The sequence below is a fragment of the Panthera pardus genome, unplaced genomic scaffold (assembly GCF_024362965.1).
Source record: "Panthera pardus isolate Hobbes unplaced genomic scaffold, ASM2436296v1 HiC_scaffold_6, whole genome shotgun sequence".
Taxonomy (NCBI): Eukaryota; Metazoa; Chordata; class Mammalia; order Carnivora; family Felidae; genus Panthera; species Panthera pardus.
The window spans coordinates 57459626-57480660 of NW_026526991.1; the positions used below are offsets into that span (position 1 = coordinate 57459626).

General features: G+C 41.5%; 1 protein-coding gene across 6 annotated transcripts; it reads right to left on the reverse strand.

Moving 5' to 3' along the window:
- Positions 1-489: 489 nt before the first annotated feature.
- ATP23 (ATP23 metallopeptidase and ATP synthase assembly factor homolog) lies at positions 490-13725 on the reverse strand. 6 transcript variants are annotated; one of them, XM_053895058.1, is made up of 8 exons: positions 13332-13400; positions 9886-9931; positions 9634-9731; positions 9122-9203; positions 5907-6089; positions 5365-5502; positions 3682-3765; positions 490-1251 (listed from the first exon to the last, which is right to left on the reverse strand). In XM_053895058.1, exons 6-8 carry the CDS (start codon positions 5461-5463, stop codon positions 1048-1050), a joined length of 387 nt encoding a protein of 128 aa, XP_053751033.1. In that variant the 5' UTR covers positions 5464-5502; positions 5907-6089; positions 9122-9203; positions 9634-9731; positions 9886-9931; positions 13332-13400; the 3' UTR covers positions 490-1047. The 6 variants fall into 6 exon arrangements, with proteins under 6 accessions (XP_053751033.1, XP_019310495.1, XP_053751031.1 ...); XM_019454950.2 differs by lacking the exons at positions 5907-6089; positions 9634-9731 and having other exon boundaries at positions 13332-13725; XM_053895056.1 differs by lacking the exon at positions 5907-6089 and having other exon boundaries at positions 9122-9731.
- Between the last annotated feature and the right edge of the window lie 7310 nt (positions 13726-21035).

Below are 21035 nucleotides of genomic sequence, written 5' to 3' on the forward strand. Positions count from 1 at the left end.
GGCTCCGTGCTGACACAGAGCAGAGCCTGCTTGGGATTCCCTCTCCCCACTCTCTCTGTCCCACCCCTGCTCATGATTTCTCCCTCTCAAAATAAACTTTAAAAATTTTTTAATTAAAAAACAAAAATAATAAAAAACATAGGAACTGACAAAACATTTGAGAATGATTATATGAAAAATCTTATAAATACATAAAAATTAAATTCAATTAAATTATAAATTTAATGCATTGCCTTTACAAAAGAAGAGTCTAATCAGGGCTGTCCCCAGAAAATTAAGACATAGGGTCCCAACATACATGTTGAACGAACAGGGAGAAGGGAAGCATTGATCATTGAATGAAATCATTCCCAACTTTCATTCCTTACATGCTTTGATCATGCTAATATCTCAGTAAATGTCCTGTAATGAAATCAGTATATTTTTCTTTACATTTAATGTAAATACCAACAGTAGTCACCTATCAACTTCATACAAGAGCACACTTCACAGGTTTCATAATCAAATTTTATTTTTTTAATGTTTATTTATTTTTGAGAGAGAGACAGCATGAGCAGTGGAGGGGCAGAGAGAGGAGGACAGAGGATCCAAATATAGGCTCTGCACTGACAGCAGAGAGTCTGATGCGGGGCTCAAACTCATGAACCATGAGATCATGACCTGAGCCAAAGTCAGTTGCTTAACCAACTGAGCTACCCAGGGGCCCCCATAATCAAATTTTAAAATAACCACATGTAATAAAAACAAATCACAATTTTTTTAAAAATACAAATAATAAAAAAACACAAGTACAACATAGAAAATACAAGAATGTAATTTATTTCCCTTATTTACCAAATGGCTAACTGTAAAGTTACAATTTTTGCCTTGGAGTTTAAGGCAGTTTCACTTTTACCACAGCCACTTTTTCTGAACATACGCTAGAATCAGCATCTTCTGTGTTTTAAATGTATTTAATTGATCATTTACGTTTTATATATTTGTCCACTTGAGAACAATATTTTCTTCATGATCACAGAAGCTCCATAACATAAAATGTCATTGTCTTCATATATTTGAGTAATACCGATCACGGTTTTGAAAGTCTCTATGAGCATATCTTGCATAAGTCTTGTTATGTGGGATCCTTCCAAAAGGTTCATGGTCATTGAAACAAGACTCAAAAACTTCATCAACAGCCTTTTGAGCTACTTCTTTGCTGATATTCCTAACAGCCAAGATAGAAAGAATGGCTCTGTCTCGCACACAAGTCTATGGAGAAAGAAAAGTATATGGCTTTAATTTTATATGAAAATTTAATCATAAAATAATATTTTATATAATGTCTAACCACATCAGAATTAATTCCCTTTCATATTATTTTACAAATTTATGTCATTCTAAAGAAGAAACATTGGAGTGCTTGGGTGGCTCAGTCTGTTGAATGTCCAACTCTTGATTTCAGCTCAGGTCATGATCCCAGGGCTGTGGGATCGAGTCCTGCATTGGGCTCCGTGCTAAGAGTGGAGCCTGATTAAGATTCTCTCTCTCTCTCCCTCTGCCCCTCACCCTTGCTTGCACTCTCACTCTCTTTCTGAAATAAAAAAATAAAATAAAATAGAAAAAAAGAAAGTAGAAACATAATTCTTAAGTTATGGAATATGTTAAACTCAGCCTAAAATTACTTAGGTATAAGTAAGACCTCCTCCATTTTTTTCACCATTTCCAGTAATATAACCAGACGTCATTCTCTGAAGTTTCAGGCAGTCCAACAAATAGTCAGTCCCAATTTGCAAATATCAAAACAAAACAAAACTCTATAAATAAGGTTCTGGTTGGATTTTTAATAAAATTTAAATAGATTTAAAACATACTTTACTTCTATGTCTCTCTCCTCTACTTTTCAGATGGCCCATAATAGATAACTCTTCCTTCGAGAGGGGCGCTCTCCCATGGAGGCAAGAGGAAACCACACATACACACACAAAATTTAAAGGCGTCTTAATTTTTCAGGGGGAAAAAAAAAATCAAACAACTTTTTTTTTTTTCCTGAGCATTCTTTGCAATGGGTACCTAAGAAAATAAATTATCTAATGTTACACAGTAATAGGCTAGAATTTCTCAGTATCCTAAATATGTTAGGTCCTGCCATTCCAATTCTTGGAGACTTTTAAATCGCCATTCCAATTCTTGGAGACTTTTAAATCAATTTATTTCTCCACTAGGCCCAAACTAAAGCTCAAAAGAATAGCATTTAACCTTTTCATGAAAAATAACCAAATACTGGGTCTTATGGCTGTGCATCCTGTCAATCATTCATTTTCTATGTGTGTTCCCTATTTTATTTCACCCTGGTTAGCATGCCTGAGCCAGAGATGCTCACTAGTATGAAAATATAAATCAGTGCTTTTGACCTAAATTACACTAACCAACGATCTTAAAAATACACTCCAGGCAGAAAGGAAGAAGAAAGAGAGGAAGAACCACCTGGAGCTATGACAACAATTGCCAGAAAGAGGAAATTTCTCCCTTCCAGGAAGAAAAAGGACGGTAAAAACTTATCTCCTGGAGCTACAGTTTTGGAAGACACATGTATAGACCACAGGTCAGGTTTAATTCTTCTCAAAATGTATTTCTATTAAAACTACGATTTCAGGGGCGCCTGGGTGGCTCAGTCGGTTAAGTGTCTGACTCTTGATTTCGGCTCAGGTCATGATGTCACAGTAAGATCGAGCCCCACATTGGACTCTTCACTGACAGCACAGAACCTACTTGGGATTCTCTTCTCCCTCTCGATCTGCCCCTCCCCTGCTCACTCCTGCACACACACACACGTGCTCTCTCTCTCTCTCTCTCTCTCTCAGGGAGGGTAGCAGGTTCCTGCTACCTCCATATATTTTCCATCCTGTTGCTAGTTCTATTCATTTTCTGCTGCTGCTACCCAAGGGAAAAAGAGAGACTTATCATAATCAAGTCTATGCCAGTTCAAAGCTCTGCTATCACATCGTCGGGCCTGGAAAGGGGCGCTACCAGCCGTAATCTGTGCGGCAGGGCAGTCTCTGTCAAAAGGTATTACTTTTTGACTCAAGAATACTGTGGTCATTTCAAAATTTAAGTCCAGTACTGCTTGGATAGAAGTAAGACAGGCTGTGATTTCACGTCCATTCTTTATCTCCCCCCCTTCCAAAAGTACCCCAAGAACAAGATTGTAGTTCTTTTCACTATTAAAACCTCTCACTTAGTCACACAGCTCACCCATAATTAAAAAGTAGAACTAGGGGCGCCTGGATGGCTCAGTCGGTTAAGCATCCAGCTTCGGCTCCGGTCACGATCTCCCAATTCATGGGTTTGAGCCCTGCATCGGGTTCTGTGCTGATGGCTCAGAGCCTGGAGTTCACTTCAGATTCTGTGTCCTCCCTCCCTCTCTGCCCCTCCCCCTCTTGCACTCTGTCTCTCTCTGTCTCTCTGTCTCTCTCTCTCAAAAATAAACACTTAAAAAATTTTTTAAACAAAAAAATAATAATAATAAAATAAAAAGTAGAACTAAATTCCATCTGTTTGCCTTACACAGTATGTATTTTGTATTCTTCCATATAAGTAGTTCTTTCAAATTTCAAATGCTAAATGTACTTCTCATTTCTTTATTCATCATTTCCATTCATAGCACTCTGGAGGGTAAGCGATTTCATATGTTAGTTTTACCTGATGGTGTTGTTTTAATCCAAAATGCAACCTGAATATTTCATTCACAAGTGAGCAGTCTCCACTAAGGTTAGCAGCTCGAACCTATCACAAAGACAGGTGAACAAAAGGAAAATAAGTGCTCATGCTCTATAAAAATTGTAAGAGAATCTAACATTAGCATGTTTTTCTGAGAATAGACTTTTAAAGAGCAGATATCCATGAGCTATGCTAGACAATGCAAAATAAACGGGCTGGTGGGGGGTGGGGGGAGGTCAATCATTTAGCAAAGGGAATTTTCAAAATTTTGTACAATAACTTTATTGAAAGAACTAATTTCTTTTGGAACCAAAAGTCAGAAAGTTGGACGTCAGAGTTAAAGTCCAAGCTTTCTGCAAGATATATTTCTAGATATTACCAAAAGGACTTCAAGAAAGCATGCTTTCAAAGATCTACAAAGCGAATTTCAATGTGAGCTTAAAATTGAATACATCAGTATCTAAGACTCTTTGAGAATATGAACCTCCTACCGCTAGCCCAAAACACCGCAACTCTCTTGGAACCTCCCTTAAGCCTGTATAAATTCATACCTTCCTCCAGGGCATCAACTGTCCTATGAAAAATTAAGTTCTTGAAACTTAAGTTCTTAATTTTTCAAAGAATCAAGAACATTCTACACCTGTCATGCTATGAGCATGACAGCCTGAAGTTAGGGCATATTTTCTAATTTACTATATTTTTAAGGTAAAATGCAGCTTCAATAGATGAAACAGTCTTCTAACTACCGACATAGATGCTACAGCCAACCTGGCCACATTTTTGCCAAAGCACTGCAGCCAGAAATGGCCCACTTCTTGTTACTTCTACAATACCATGGCCTCGTTCCTCTGAGGAGTTCGAGGCACCTAACACACTTGAACTGGCTCACAGGCATTCATTCTCATAACACCCAAGAGAGAGACTTACTTAAAAACTCAGGTTTCAGTGTACTCTGCAAATAATATGAGTTATAATTAGATGCAATGGGGCTGCTTATTCATTTCAAGGGAAAGAGAAAATAATCTGAGTTATAAAGCATCAGCTTGAAATGTATATTCGTTTTTTTAACTTCTCAGCACATTGCACTCTTCGAGTAATGAAATGCAAGTATTAAATACATACGTGTCTAAGAGCATAAATATATCGCGCTTCTGAGAACAATCCAGTGTGCTTAATACTAAAAAAAACTTCTTACGTTGTATTTTTGAGACTAAATGTTTTACTCTCAGGCAAGCAAAGAGCTTTACCTAGAGGAGGGAGCACAACAAACCAGTTAAGAACTCGGGTGTAATTCTGCCTCTGCCACTTCCGAACCCATGGATCTAAAAAATGCCTCGCTTTCGACATATATAAAATGGGGATGGTAGCATCTACATCAATGGATTGTGGTGAACAAAGTAAGAATCCACAGAAGGAAAAATAGTTTATAATTATCAAGTCACCACTAGTATTAGAATTTAAAGGTTATAATTCAGACAATTCTAAAAAGATGCTTAAAATGTCTCGTGTCTCAAAATCGTGTTCAGTCGTTAAAAACAGAAACCTAAGAATGGCATGGAGCCACGACAGTAAGAAAAGGAATATGTTTAAGTAAATTATGCTTCAATAAAATGTCCAAACTCAGAGTGCTCCAGGGGGAAGAAGATCTTTTACGACAAGACTCACCTCCGAGCAGGCCAAATGTCTGACATCGGTGAACCAGTGGACGTGAGCACGACAGTGATCAAACGCATGAATGAGCTCATGGGTGACCACTCTGTTCATATGGGCCTGACTACCGATGTTGTTCTGGCATAAAACAATCTAGGAGGCAACAAAATAAGGGAAGTTCCATATTTATAATATCCACTCTCTTTTTGTAAATCCCATCTTCTCACCAGCTGGGCAGAGCCTTCACCCACCCTACTCCCTCAACCCTACACCTACCTACTGATCACGGTCTGGCTCTAATGTACCCGTTCCATTAAGCCTTCCCAGTGACCAACTTCTCCCTTTTCTCTCTCAACTACAGCAGCACTTAAATGCCATCCTCGGTGAGCTGGTGGACTCCACAGCACCATATTAGGAGCGGGCTTTGGAATGCAGCAGACAGGTTCAAACTCCAGCCCCACTCCTTACTAACTCGGTGACCTTGGGCATGTTTCTTAACCTCTGTCTCTGTGCCTCAGTTTCCTCAACTATAAAAAGGAGATCATGAGAGTACCTACCTCAGAGAATTGTGAGAATTAAATGAGAATATATGTAAACTGCTTCTTATCAAGTTTCTGAATGAGCAATGAATCAACAATGAATGACCACCACTGTCTCATTCTACTAGAATTGCCAGGAAAAATCCTCAGAAAGACCTTCAGAAAGAAGTGCAAAAAGCCAACAGCACACTGAGCAGGACCCTATAAGAATAATAAAGACATGAGGGATCCTAGTAATAATAGTTACCATTTATTGTGTACTTACTATGTTCCAGACACTGAGATATGTGCTATTCATCCAACATGAATGATATATACATTCATGCAACATTCATCCTTCAACTAATATTTATTGAGATCTACTACTTATAATTTATAATTAAAATTTATAATATATACTAATGGCCCTAGAAATTAATCAAACAGTTGCCAAAATGTTTAAATACGTGCAATGACAGGTGTCATGAAGAAAAATCCAAGATGTCATGAATGCATACAATGAGAATGCCTGACTTGGTCTGGAGGATTGGAAAAGGCTTCTCTGCAGAAGGAATGTTTAAATGAGGATCTCAGGGATGATTAGGAGTTAAATTTGAAGGTGGGAAGGAAGCCTGCCAGACGGAGCAACCTGTGCAAAGGAGAGGAGCACTTAAGGAACAGAACGAGAGGCTGGAAGCAGGCCCGTATTGCTGAAGCACAGAGCTGCAGGCGACAAGCATGAGATAAGGCTGGCGTGGTCCGCTAGAGCCAAATCACTCTGTATCCTGAGAACAGTGGGAAGTCACTGAAAGGGAGTAGTGAGACAGGGAGGTGCTTTTGTTTGTTTTTATCCTTTGACTCCAGTTGTAAAAATAAGCAGATGACCAAACTGGGTGCCGAGAGACTGGTTGAAGGCTAATGAGGTATTCTAGGCAAGAGATAATGGTACCTGAGCAGGGACAGTAAGACCCCCCCCCCCAAAAAAATAAAATATTTAGGAGGCAAATTGGACAAAAGTTAGTGATAGAATATGGGAAGGGAATCAGAGGTACAAGGATGATCTCTACATTTCTAGCTTGGGTAACAGGATAGATGGTGGTACCATTCACTGAGATATGCAAAACTACAACACCAGGTTGGGTGGGGATAGGGGATGGTATAAATCATCAGTTTGGATTTGAACAAATTTGTGAGGTCTCGGGTGCCTTTAAGACATCCAAGGGTAGGTACTAAGTGGGCATCTGGATATACAGATATAAAGTTCAAAAGAGAGCTCTGACCTAGGAAAAGAAATGAGATCCCCTTGGCAGAGTACAGAGGAAGAAAAGAAGGGGATCTAACACCGAGGATTAAGAGACTTCCACGTGTAACAGCTGGTAGAGGGAGGTGAGCTAGCAAAGAGGGTCATATACTGGAAACCAGGGGAAGAAAGTGTCTGACATTACCTGCTAAAGCCAAGTGTATGCATATTATATGACCCAGTAATTCTGTTCCTAGGCATAGACACAGGAGTGACTTTTGCACATGTGCACCAGGAGAAGATGTGAAAAATATTCACAGCAGTATTGTTCTTAATAACAAAGTTGGAAACAATAAATACGGTAAAGTGCAGTATAGACATACAGAGGAACACTATACAACAGCCAAACTACACAAACCAGAGGTGTGTACAACAACATGGAAGAATCTCAGGACACTCAACAAAAGAATTGTTCTGGGAAACTAACTACTGGGTGATTTCATAAAACTACAAAGTATCACACAGAACTCAAAATATTCCCTGTATAAAACTTAAAAGCCAGGCAACTAAATAACACATTGTTTGTACACAGAGATGGTAAAACTATTCAGAACAGCAGGGAATGATTATCACAAAAGTCAGAGTAAGAAAGGGAGACGAAATGTGATCCAAGAGGGGCACACAATCTTCTGAAATCCTGGCAATGTGCTATTTCTCAAATCTGGTGGCAGTTACACGGGTGCTCATTTTATTACTGTGACCAAAAGCATACGTATAGGTTTCTTGCTCTTCTGTGTGAATGAAACACTTCACAATACAAATTATAATTTAAAAAAAATAAAAGGAGTGCCCAACTATGCTCAACACTACTGAGAAGTAAGATACAAGTTCAAAATGTCCACTCTATTTAACCCCAAGGCGGGGGGGGGGGGGGGGGGGATGAATTTACCAAGACCCACTTTGAGAGCTATTAGGAATTGTTATTATCAGTTTACAAATGAGGAAACTGAGCATAAGGCAAACAGCTTGCCCAAGCCCCACAGCCAATAAGCAGGGGAACTGGATTTGAACTCAATTCTACCAGACTCCAAGACCCAGACCTCTCATTCCTATGCTGTTTTTTTTTTTTTTTCTCATGATTACTGTGAAACAGCTATAAATAACGAAAATATATATAAAATTCCCCAGGAGGAAACAAGTAAGTATTGTTAAACAGGGTGATATGTTCAAGATGGGAGGTGTTACTTATAAAACCTTCATCTACCCTCATCACATGAGGGTAATATAATTCTTCTACCAACTCCAAGATACTGTCAAAACTCTCCAATTACTTAAAACTAACAATATTTATTGAATGCTTACTGCGCTTACTATGCTAAGCACCTTACATGAGGTATCACACTCAATTCTAATAACTGTTCTATGAGACAGATATAATCATTAGCCATATTTTCCAAATGAGAAACCTTATTCCCCTAATCAAAAATTTTCAAAGGTATATCACTTCTCACCAGGTACAGGTGAAACTCTTTAACTACGCATTCAAAGCCTCCCACCATATGGCTTACCTTTCTTTCCAACCCTATTTCCCCATATTCCCCACACAGTCTTGCCCTCCTGCTACACTAGACAACATGCCATTCCCTAAATATACTTTGTCCTTTCCCAATACACCACCTTTGCTCACAATACCCCTTCCGTGGGCAACAGTCTTTGTCTTCTTTGTCCCTGAAGAAGCTTTATATGCTCTAGCTGAATCTGTTGGTATTTTTCATTCATATCACAGTCCCATTGTGGTAACTACACCCACGTAAAATAGTTTAACCTCCCTCAAATTTTTATCATTCTCTGTGTTCGTGGCTCATCTCCCTTAGGAAAGCATAAGCTCCTTAAGAGTAAGAACCATAAGATTCAGTTTTTGAATCATACACAAAGTCTACCAAACAGAACGCCCAGCATGTGGAAGGTGCTTAGCAAACATCAGGAAAGAGAACAACTTGGCAAAAATACCTACCTGAGATGTTGAAGCATCAAACCCTCCACTGACATTTCCATCACAGTCTTCGCAAGAAAAGTGTCTTTCTTTGTTAACAGCACTAAAAGGCAAGAATGGATTAAAGAGACAATGTGCAAAAGCAGTGTGCGAGTAGTGCAAGGGAAACAGCCCTGGGCAAGGAGTCGGGAGCCCTATATCATCAAGCCCTCTCAAAACTAACACCTTCAAGACTCAGTTGTCTCATCTGTAAAATAAGGAAATCATCCCTGCAAAATCTATCCTAGTTCAACTCCCATGACGAGGTTCCATCAAGCATCTGGTCAACTGATTAAGGCCACATTGGAAGTATGCTGGAGTTGCTATCCTTGGGCCAGACTGTGAAGAAGTGGACCTCAGACGTCACTTTCTCTAATTTCCTCAAGGTTCAACAACACCCGGAAGGCTCCTACATAACAAGCCGAGATTTCTTCTCCATGAAGGACGATGCTGAGGCTGGTAGAGCGGGAAAGCCAGGTTTGGTAATTACTTACAAGACTTTAAGTGTGGTCTTTACTAAATACCGGAGGTGAACGGTAGAGCCAGAGATTTAGAGTTAGGGCGGAAGATGTCTGAAGAGAGCCAGACCTGTCTGGAAAGAACGCAGAATCACCAACACCTACCATATGGAAAAGGCTTTGTGGCCAGAAGTGAAAAACTGTCAGAAGTTGCAGATTGGGGTGTTTTTTGTTTGTTTGTTTTTAGCAGCCGGAATACAGACGACCACTTTAAATAGATTTACTTACCAACCTGAGTGCTTCATGGCATCAAGTAGAAGTTTGACGTAGGGATCTAGAAAGATATTTGATTCAATTAGGTATGCTAATCAGGAAAAAAGAGCACCAATTAAATTCTCCAAAAAGCAGTATAGGATATTATGAAAGAGTAAGTCATGGGCCCCCTGGGTGGCTCAGTCGGTTAAGCATCTGACTTGGGCTCAGGTCATGATCTCATGGTTTGTGGGTTCGAGCCCCACATCGAGCTCTGTGCTGACAGCTTGGAGCCCGGAGCCTGCTTCGGATTCCGTGTCTTCCTCTCTCTGTCCCTCCCCTGCTCACATTGTCTTGCTGTCTCTCAAAAATAAGTAAAAAACATTAAAAAAAAAAAAAAAAAAAAAGAAAAGTAAGCCACAAATCTTAATGAAGTAATACTATCTTAAAACTGGTAAAAGATGATTATGAAAAGACAAGCTTAAATTAACATAAAAATAAGTCCTTAATGAAATAAAACTGTGACACAAATACCTGAATACTACTAAACATCTCAAATGATATCAAACATGCTTGTAAAGCCCATGTTTAGTTACATGATCGAAAACATTGCATTAAAGCATATACCAAAAGAATGAGGGAATCTGGGGCCTCTCCATAGAAATGAGCTGCGGCACAGCATCCAGATGAGAGGAAGGGAGTAAGTGGCTCATTGGCGTCTTTCCTGATCAGACCGCAGGGTAACAGTGTCCCATTCTAAGTACCACACTCTAAACAGGACCGGCCAACTTCAGCTCTTCCCCGGGGGAAGGCAACTAGAACAGTACAGGACTATGCTCAGTAAGAAGCAAGAAAGGAGTTGTGGATGTGGATGTGGAAGGGAGAATAAAAATCTTAACTCGGACCACAATGGCCTCAAGTATCTGAAGGGCTGCCGTGTGGGAATAGATGCAGATAATATTTGTTCAGAGAGCAGAACAAGGACCAAAGAGTAGAAGTTACAGTATGAGAAAGGATTTCCCAACAATTAAAGCTGTGACTACAATATACAGGTAGCCACAAGGAGCCTCGAAGAACTGGTAACCTGTTCCAGCAGAGGTGTATAAACTCTCTGGTCAGTGATGGCACAGTGGTTTTCCAGTGTAGTGTGCGAAGGTCCTGTGGGACCTTCCACTGCCTTTTTTTTTAATTATTTTTTTAACATTTTTCATTCTTTTGAGAGACAGAGACACAGCGTAAGTGGGGGAGGGGCAGAGAGAGAGAAGGAGACACAGAATCCAAAGCAGGCTCCAGGCTCTGAGCTGTCAGCACAGAGTCCGACACAGGGTTTGAACTCACGGACCACGAGATCATGACCTGGGCTGCAGTCAGATGCTCAACCAACTGAGCCACCCAGGGGCCCCAGGACCTTCCACTTCTAAGCATCTATTAGCCTGTAATAATTACGGGAAAGTAAAACAAACCCAAATGCCTCTAATATCAACTTTCCACATAGGGGTCTTATCTCAACACACAAATGCACAGCATACCATATGACATAAGCAAAAAATTAGAAAACGAAACCAAGGTTTTTTTTTAAGTGCTGAAAGGAAAAACAAGTGAGTAAAAGAAAAGTAGGGAGATGAAAAAGACAGATATAGGTTACTACTTTAACTGCCCCCTCTTAAGAGTATGAACAGTAAAACAATTATTAGTAATAAGTGTTTTTAGTGTATATCAGGCATCAAGAACCATATTAAGTGTTTTATTATTCAAGCAACTAAGAGAGTTTTACAAAGTTGAAGTGGGTTCCAAAGTCTATAGTACTCTTACTAAAATAATAAGTTTATTAGTAGTAGTAGTAGTAGTAGTAGTAGTAGTAGTGCAGGGAGCACAGTGGTTCAGACAGGACCTAAAGTATTTAGAATGGATTTGCTTTAAAAAAAAAAAAGAGCACTCGGTTTAGATGTAAGTGATGAATTACTAAATTCTACTCCTGAAATCATCATTACACTATATGTTAACTAACTTGGATTTAAATTTAAAAGAGAGAGAGAGAGAGAGAGAACAAAGATCTCCCTTGAGGCCAGGTCCCAGGTTTAGGATTGTAAAGCTATAAGTTGATGCTTTAATACCACTAACACTTCTCCCAGCAACCCTCCAGGGGTTCTTGCTAATTGAGACTTGCTAATTCCTACTGGGGTTCATGCTCAGCTCGCCACCCTCCTCACATCCTTTCTCTACATCGCCTCCACTGTTTGTCTCTTCCACTGTAAACACAGTTAGCCATTACTCAGCTCCTGACATGGTCGCAATCTACATTTATAAAATCCATTCCTCACAACCCTAAAAGAGGTATTTTTATCCCTACCCTTCCCTTTTTGTGTGTGCAGATAAGGATAAAGGAGATCAGAGAGTTAAGTCAGTCTTCCACACCTGATAAGGAGAGGGACCAGATCTGAACCTATATCCAACTCTGCAGACCAGCTCTTTCCACTGCGTTCCACTTTCAACTTCTAAAATGCACCGTCCAGACCCTTACTCATCTTTGTATTTCCCCACACCAGAACTTAGGAGGCATTGGATACATATTTCCAAGTGAATACAACCTCATCATTCCCATTAGCCCCTTTCCCCTCCCCCCTCCCTGGATTCCCCAACATGCGGATAAACTCAAGAAGGCTGGAAAATCTCTAGGTGGTTGGCTTTTGAACTGTGATTGGCCAGCTATGAAATAGTAACCTTGCTTTCAGACAAGAAGGTTTAAGACTTCGATTTTCTAAATGTATCTGAAGTAAACTTAGGAAGTCCATGTCAATGTAAAGGAGTTAAGAAATCTCTAGTGTAATGTCCCTGGGGCTAGAGAAATTGGTCAGTAGGTAGTTGTGTCCCTATTTAACCCACAGCAGTGATTCTTGACTCTTTGGGGGTCCGTGGCCTCTTCCAGAATATGATGAAGTTAGAACTCTCTCCCCAGAAAAATGCACTCAGATGCATGCACACGATTTCGTAGTCCATTTCAGAGGTTTCTACGCTGGGAAGCCCATCCATGCATGAAGGTTAAGAACCCCTTCCAACGAAGGTAGTTTGCAAAACTGTTCTTGCGCGCCGGCAGTAATGCCTTAATTAACGAGTCTCTTTAAAACTCTGCTTCGCCCACACGCTGAAGTCCCCATACTGCTGCATAATTTACATGAGAAATCAGAGGATCTATCAGACCCGTGAGTGTGACTGAAAAGGGCAAACTCCTATCCGACTCCTCCCTCAATCCACAAGCAAGAGTAGGGCTGAAAGGCCCCAACACCACCTCTGATAGGGAAACTGAGGCCCAAACCCCCACCACCACCACCACCCCGCCCCCACGAGGCCGAATCTGTCCGGACTCTGCGCAGAGATGCCTGAACCCTGCTCATGTCACACCTGGGGGTGAACCCAGAGACCCCTGCCCTCTGGGTCGCAGACACCACCCCGCCGACCCCCGGGCTCCGGGTCACGGTTCCTACTTGTCTGCAGCGTCTTCAGGAGCATAAGCTGGCACTTCTGGTTGTTGGTGAAGAAGCTGGAAAGGAACCCTTGCTGGGGATTCCCCTGAGCCAGCCGCTCGGGGAAGACCTGGCACGCGACGTGTTGCTGCTGCAGCTGTTCCCCCGCAGCAGAACCGGGCCCGCTCTCGTCCGGAGCTCCAGCCATGCCGCCCGCAGACTTCGCCGCTGCTTCCTCCTGCCTCGGGCGGCCGGGTATGAGACCCGGGGAAGGCAACCTCCTTCCCGCCAACCGGGCCGCCCAGATCCTCCTTGTGCCCAGCCGAACCGGCCCCAGGCAAGATGACCGCCACACACAGTGTCTGAGGACTTTGCGGCTGCTGGGCCTCCGAGCCCAGCAAGGGACGCTGGGCGGGGCGAGAGGCGGGGGGAGGGGAGGGGCTAGAGACCAGGCGAGGGGCGGGGCCAGAGGCGCGGGAGGGACGAGGAGGGGCGGGAAGAGGCGGGAAGGGGCGGGGCTAGATGCCCAGGGAGGAGCGGGGGCCGAGAGGGTGCGGGGCTCTGGATCGCCTACAGGCGGAAAGACTCGGGCCTGGCAAGTGCCCTTGCAAGCGTCTCGGACACTGCTGTGGGCTTCGCTGCTCCCCCTTGGCTTGGTTGGCCCGTCCTCGTAAGCGTGGTTAAGCAGCCCGCCTCCTTGTGGACACGCCTTCCTCGGTACTAGCCACTAAGTCCCTTCAAGCTCCGAAGGTCTCAGGCACCGTCCCACTCCCTTGCCTTTTCCAACCAGCAGACCAATTGCAGTCTGGCCCACCTGTCTCCTGACATCCCAAGCCATATTGAAAGCAGTACTTCTCAGAAACGTTTGAAAGCTGCAATTATAATGACTGGTCATCTCAAAATCCTCAAAATGTGGGACACAACTACTTTTTTTCTGTCTCACCTGGGCCCATTCACCCACCCCGCTCTCTTGCCACCCCAAATAACTTTCTGATAACATAACACAACCAGTTTCCTTCCATCTCCAAGCCTTAACTCACTTCCATCTATTAAGCCCTTTTCCTCAGTCCTTATGATCCAGGTCGTGATCAAATCTACCCATTCTGCAAGGTATTCCCAGATATCTTAATCAAAATTATTCTCTCCTGGTCTCCCAGCGTACCAAGTACTTTGCATCTGTTATCATTTTCATCACAACTTGTCGGGTTTTAACTAATTTGTGTTTCTCTTTTTCCACTAAATTACCCAGTTCAATTCACATATTTCTTCAGCACCTACTATGATGGACCAAGCATAATGGCAGAGACTGAGAAGGCAATAATAAGAGAAATGATGAGGTTGAAGAGGAGCATATGGTTTATGTGAGAAACACATTGAAATTATTCGTGTTCAAGAGACCTTGAGGATTATAAAGAGTACTTTATGTGTCATGAGTGCTTCATAAATATCTAGATTGAGTGCAAATCGAAACCACAATGAGATATCACCTCACACCTCTCAGAATGTCTATTATCTAAAAGACAAGAAATAACAAGTGTTGATGAATATGTGGAAAATTGGGAACCCTTGTGCACTGTTAATGGGAATGTAAATTGGTGAAGCCGCTGTGAAAAACAGCCTGGTGAACCCTCAAAAAATTAAAAATAGAACCAACATATATGATCCAGCAATTCCACTTCTGGGTATTTAGCCGAAGAAAACAAAAACACTAACTTGAAATGATATATGCACCCCGTGTTCACTGCAGCATGGTTTACAATAGCCAAAATAGGGAAGCAACCTAAGTGTCCGTTGAAGAATGAATGAAGAAATAGCGGTATAAATACACAACGGAATACTGTCCAGTCAAAAAATAAAAAGAACGAAATCTTGCCATTTGCAACAACATGGATGGACTGCGAGGGCATTATGCTAAGTGAAATAAGTCAGACACAGAGAGACAAATACCATGATTTCTCTCAGATATGCAAACTAAAAAAACAAAAACAAAAGCCCACAAGTTCAAGGATACAGAGAACAGCTTGGTAGTTGCCAGAGGTGGGAGTAGAGAATGGGAGAACCAGGTGAAGGAGGTCAAAAGGTAAAAAGAAAAAAAAAATCATAGAAAGATAAAAATGAAATGTATGTAGAATAAATGACAGCAAAAGTCACGTGGGTTAAACAGTGTTCTACTGGCTTTGTATTGATTGGGAAGTGGTAAAAGTACTAATTTGTAGTAGATTTATTTAGTCAAGGATACATGTTGTAATTACAAGGAAAACCATGAAGAAATAGCATAAAAGGGCAAAACGAATGGGCTAATAGAGGGGGGAAATGAAAAACACACAAATTGGATGGGTTGCTAGGATTATTCATTCATCTGAAATATGAAAATATGAACACCTCCTAAATACAGATTGCTAAAGCTATAATAGTTTTTTAAGCCACTTTATTGAGCTCACCTTAAATTCATTATTTCTAATTTTGACTACAACCCTGCAAAATAAGTGTTATTATCACTATTTTGCTAATAAAGAAAGTGGGCTCAGCAATATTGAATAATTTATCCAGGACCACACAACCAACTTTCAATCTAGTTAGGGAGCTACCACATAAACATATAGAAAACTACGCCATTACAAGTTATTGTAATGAGTCTGCAACACTAAGGAAAGGCTAGAGAAGATGGGGCCTGACATGGACCATAGCCTGTAAGCATGTGAAATACTATTGGAAATCCTATCCAGCTACATGAATAAGGAAAAAGATGCAAAGTAAAAGCTGTAACTTTCCCCCACCAAATTAGCAAATATTTTTTTCAATATTCATCACTGAAGGCAACAAAGAAGGAAAACTGGAAAAAAATTACACCAAAACATGATCAGTAGATGCCTAGATACTGGGATATTTTTATTATATTCTGAATTTTCCTAGTGTCCCACAATAAGCACGTATTACCTTTACAATCAGAAAAGTAAACTTTAAAAAACTGAGTAGGCTTTGGATGCCGTGTGTGTACCTTCATCCCTTTACAGTATAAAGACAGAGTGGAATGGGAAGGTGTTGTGGGAGAGATAAGAAAGTGCAAACACAAAGGACTAAGTTAGAAAGAGAAAAGTAATTATCACAAAGAAATGAGAACATGAGCAAAGAGTTAGCTACAAGGATTTTCATTTCTCCATTGCAGCACCAAACAAGAGCAAAAAGGACAGAAACTGTTTCAGTGTCCAAGAGATACAATGGAATACGTGAAACCATATTGTTGTAGTGTCCTTTTAAACATATTCATAAAAGTTAAGTTACAAAACAGCATAAACGCGATCCCATTTTGAAAGTTCATTTACTGTATCTGTGGCAAGAGTCTGGAAGGCTACCCCAGTGTTTATTTCTCTGTGGCTGAGACGTGGGTGTTTTGTTTTGTTTTTGGGCTTCTCTTCGTTTTCTAAAGCAAAAATAGTTGCTTTTTACTTGTAAGTTGTTTAAGTATGTCACAGCAACACGTGAAGTTGCATATCATTTTAAAGTGTGTTCCATCTTTCAGCTTTTTAATAAGGTTTAATCCATTTATCTAGGGCCCACAAAAATGGGATGGCTTTACAGCCTTTCCTTAGCTCTCCAGTCATTTTGAATGTTGGGAAAGAACAAAACATTCCCCCCACCCCACCCCGCCCCCCAGCCCCCCAAGCCCCCCCAGCCCTCCGCAGAAAAAAACGCCTCTTCGCCAGCAGTCACAGGAGACTACAGGCATCTACTTCCGGAAGGAGCCAGCCCTCCGAACCAGAAGAGAATGAGAGAAGGCGCGCAGCATTCTGGGAAGACCTACAGACGCCGGGTTAGGCGGGGCGAGGGTTGCTGGCTGTTGCCAGGGCAACTGGAAGCGATTGGCGGTTATCCGCGGTTTGAAGCTGTTAGGCAGTAGAGTCCGGGATGCTCAGAGGTCATTTGGGATCAGCATGAGGGGCATGAGGGCCTTTCTAAGACAAGACTGTCCTCTCAGGAGGTCATCCAGTCGTGCCCGCGCCGGGGACACCTGCACCCGGGGAGGGGGGGGGGTGGGGTCTGGGTCACGCCCTCCTGGAGAAGAAAGTAAGTGTGGCCCAGTGGCTCGTGTCACTTCTCTAAGCTTTCTTCTTCCTTGTAGAAAATTTAAGTTGATAATTCCAATATTACATTGCAATGTGTTCTAATATCAAAGTAAATTTTTTTCAGGTGAGTAAAAAGAAAAAAGCCACCCGTCCTCCCCACTACCTAGCAGTGACTTCAATTTGTCAGGTATTACCTATCACTGTTTTCTCAGCCCAAATGTTTTTTACACAGTTGAGTTTATTTGGGGAAAATCATCTTGTACCCTGCTTTTTCATAAATATGCATAGGATGTAATCGTTGTTAAAATCTTAGCAACAGAGAAGGCTTTTGAAGACCTGAATGTAAATCTTGTTTTGTAGTGAATTGAAGAGACAGAGATGAAGCGGACGCAGCACGTGAAGGCAATTCTTTCAAGAAGTTTGGCTGTAAAGGAAAAGATAAAGGTCAGTAGCCAGAGAAGAATGGCAAGGAAAAGAAAAAATTTAGGATTTTTCTTTAAGAAGAGGAGACGTAGTGGTGTTTATTAGTACAAGAGAAAAAAAAAAACAACAACAACTAGTAGTCAGAGGTTAAAGATACTGCCAACAAAGAGAATAACTGATTGAATGATTCTGTAAAGAAATAGGAGGAGAGGGGCGCCTGGGTGGCTCAGTCGGTTGGGTGGCCGACTTCGGCTCAGGTCATGATCTCGCGGTCCGTGAGTTCGAGCCCCGCGTCGACAGCTGTGCTGACAGCTCAGAGCCTGGAGCCTGTTTCGGATTCTGTGTCTCCCTCTTGCTGACCCTCCACTGTTCATGCTCTGTCTCTCTCTGTCTCAAAAATAAAACGTTAAAAAAAAATTAAAAAAAAAAAGAAATAGGAGGAGATAAGATCCACACATCAAGTACATAAATAGCTTAGGAAATGGAACCTGGTAGGAAGATGTCAAAGGGGGTGTGGATGTTTATAATTTTAAATCTATTATAAGTTGGCAAGAGTAATGAAGATATTTCAAAATACATATATATGGCAAATAATATGTATACTCAGTCCCATTAGTAATATTATAAATGGAATATTAAATGCTTATTACATTGGCAAAGATTGGGGAGCCTGGGTGGCTCAGTTGCTTGAGCATCCAACTTTGGCTCAGGTCATGATCTCACAGTTGCTGAGTTTGAGCCCACATCAGGCTCCCAGTCTGCTTCGGATCCTCTGTCCCCCTCACTCTCTGCCCCTCCCCTGCTCACACTCGCTCTCTCCAAAATGAATAAACATTTTTTTAAAGAGTATGCAAAAAAAAATTGGCAAAGATTAAAAAGAAAATAATATATGTGTTGGGCAAGGGCTCAGTTAAATAGGCACCCCCCCAGACATTTTAGGACTCTGTATCCTTAAAACGTATATATACTTTGTCTAAGGAAGTGTACTTCTAGGAAGTTCTCAAAAGGAAGTAATCAAAACTGCACACATACTAAGCTGGATGGAGTTCATTTCAGCTTGCCCACCAATGAAAGATAGGTGAAATGCATTATACCCATACTTCTTAGACATGGATAACATGGTTGCAAATAAGAGAAGTTTACTTATATTAGTTTCCTTAAAAGCATCTTCAGGTTTTATGGGGCGCCTGGGTGGCTCAGTCAGTTAAGCGTCCAACTTCGGCTCAGGTCATGATCTCACAGTTCATGGGTTTGAGCCCCACATCTGGCTCTATGCTGACAGCTCAGAGCCTAGAGCCTGCTTTGAATCCTGTGTCGCCCTCTCTCTCTGCCCCTCCCCTGCTGGCACTTTCTCTCTCTCTCTCTCTCTCTCTCTCTCTCTCTCTCTCTCAAAAATGAATAAACATTGAAAGAAAAAAAGAGCATCTTCAGGTTTTATAGGAAGGGAATGTAGAGTTGCAGTCTGATTGACTACCCTGATACATAATCAGTGGGATGCCTTGAACCGTTAAAAATTATTTAGGAGTCTAATGTTAAGAAAAGATGTGTAAAGTACATTGTTAAGAGAGAAAAGTGGGTTATGAAAGCAGCGATATGTAGGTTCTTACCACATGGTGGGTTTTTCTGTTTTTTGCTATTCTGCTTTCTGCTTATCTGTATTCCACATGACAAATATATATTTTTCAGGACATATAAAATGTTGCTCTTTTATTTTTTCTAATGTTTATTTTTGAGAGAGAGAGACAGAGTGGGAGCTGAGGAAGGGCAGAGAGAGAGGGAGACACAGAATCCGAAGCAGGCTCCAGGCTCTGAGCTGTCAGCACAGTGCCCAATGTGGGGGCTCAAACTCATGAACTGTGAGATCATGACCCGAGCTGAAGTCAGACGCTTTACAGACTGAGCCACCCAGGCGCCCCGTAATGTTGCTCTTTTAAAGGTGTGACTGGGGCGCCTGGGTGGCTTGGTCGGTTGAGCGTCCGACTTCGGCTCAGGTCATGATCTCACGGTCCGTGAGTTCGAGCCCCGCGTCGGGCTCTGTGCTGACAGCTCAGAGCCTGGAGCCTGTTTCGGATTCTGTGTCTCCCTCTCTCTGCCCCTCCCCTGTTCATGCTCCGTCTGTCTCAAAAATAAATAAACGTTAAAAAAAATTAAAAAAAATAAATAAATAAAATAAAGGTGTGACTAACTTTGTAAGTGAGGAAGGAAGTTGGGGAAGTGCTCTCCTGATGACCTTGAAATAGATGATGGCTCTCTGTGAAATAGAAGATCAAAAGAAATTTGATACTCTAACAACCTGAGAGAACTATTTTTTAAATGTATCTTATAGATGCATATAATTTATCAATGCCCCCACCAGTCTCAGAAAAGATTGAGTGTGCTCAGAAAGAGGTATATGCCATAATAGGAGAAAATGACAGGAAAAGGTAAAAGGTTATTGGAAAACAAAGAAAATAAAGGCAAGGGTATGTTAATACCCCCAAAATAATCATGCCAAAAGGTCCTATGTAATTGGTAGAGGCATGCTACCACAAATTAGTCTGAGACCCCTAGCAACTAAAGCAAAACATAGTTCTAAGTTTCACATGGTCTGTAAGATTTTTTTTTAAGTTGTTTAAGAGAAGTAAGGGCACCTGGGTGGCTCAGTTGGTTAAGCGTCCGACTTCGGCTCAGGTCATGATCTCGTGGTCCGTGAGTTCGAGCCCCACGTCAGGCTCTGTGCTGACAGCTCAGAGCCTGGAGCCTGCTTCGGATTCTGTGTCTCCCTCTCTCTTACCCTCCCCCATTCATGCTGTGTCTGTCTCTGTCGCAAAAATAAATACACGTTAGGGGCGCCTGGGTGGCTCAGTCGCTAAGCGTCCGACTTCAGCTCAGGTCACGATCTCGCAGTTCGTGGGTTTGAGCCCCGCGTCGGGCTCTGTGCTGACAGCTCAGAGCCTGGAGCCTGTTTCAGATTCTGTGTCTCCCTCTCTCTCTGACCTACCCCGTTCATGCTCTATCTCTCTGTCTCAAAAATAAATAAACGTTAAGAAAAAAAAATTTTTTTAATAAACGTTAAAAAAAAATTTTTTTTAAAGACAGAAGTATAGTTTGGTACAGAAACCTGAGAAAAATTCTTCCCTAGGTCCTGGTAAGGGAATAATATGAGATTCCTCTATTACTATTGTGTTTATTCTATTTTCATAGAATTTAGCAACATCTCAGAAAGGTTATATTCCTATTTATTAACTCAGTAATTACA

Bases quoted from the DNA above. Each gene is read 5' to 3' on its own strand.
- ATP23 (XM_019454950.2), bottom strand. From the start codon at position 13,518: ATGGCTGGAGCTCCGGACGAGAGCGGGCCCGGTTCTGCTGCGGGGGAA. The intron at 9,204-9,885 runs GTAAGTAAATCT...CTTGCCTTTTAG, and splicing joins GCCATGAAGCACTCAGGTTG to TGCTGTTAACAAAGAAAGAC. The intron at 3,766-5,364 runs GTGAGTCTTGTC...TCTTTGTGATAG, and splicing joins GACATTTGGCCTGCTCGGAG to GTTCGAGCTGCTAACCTTAG.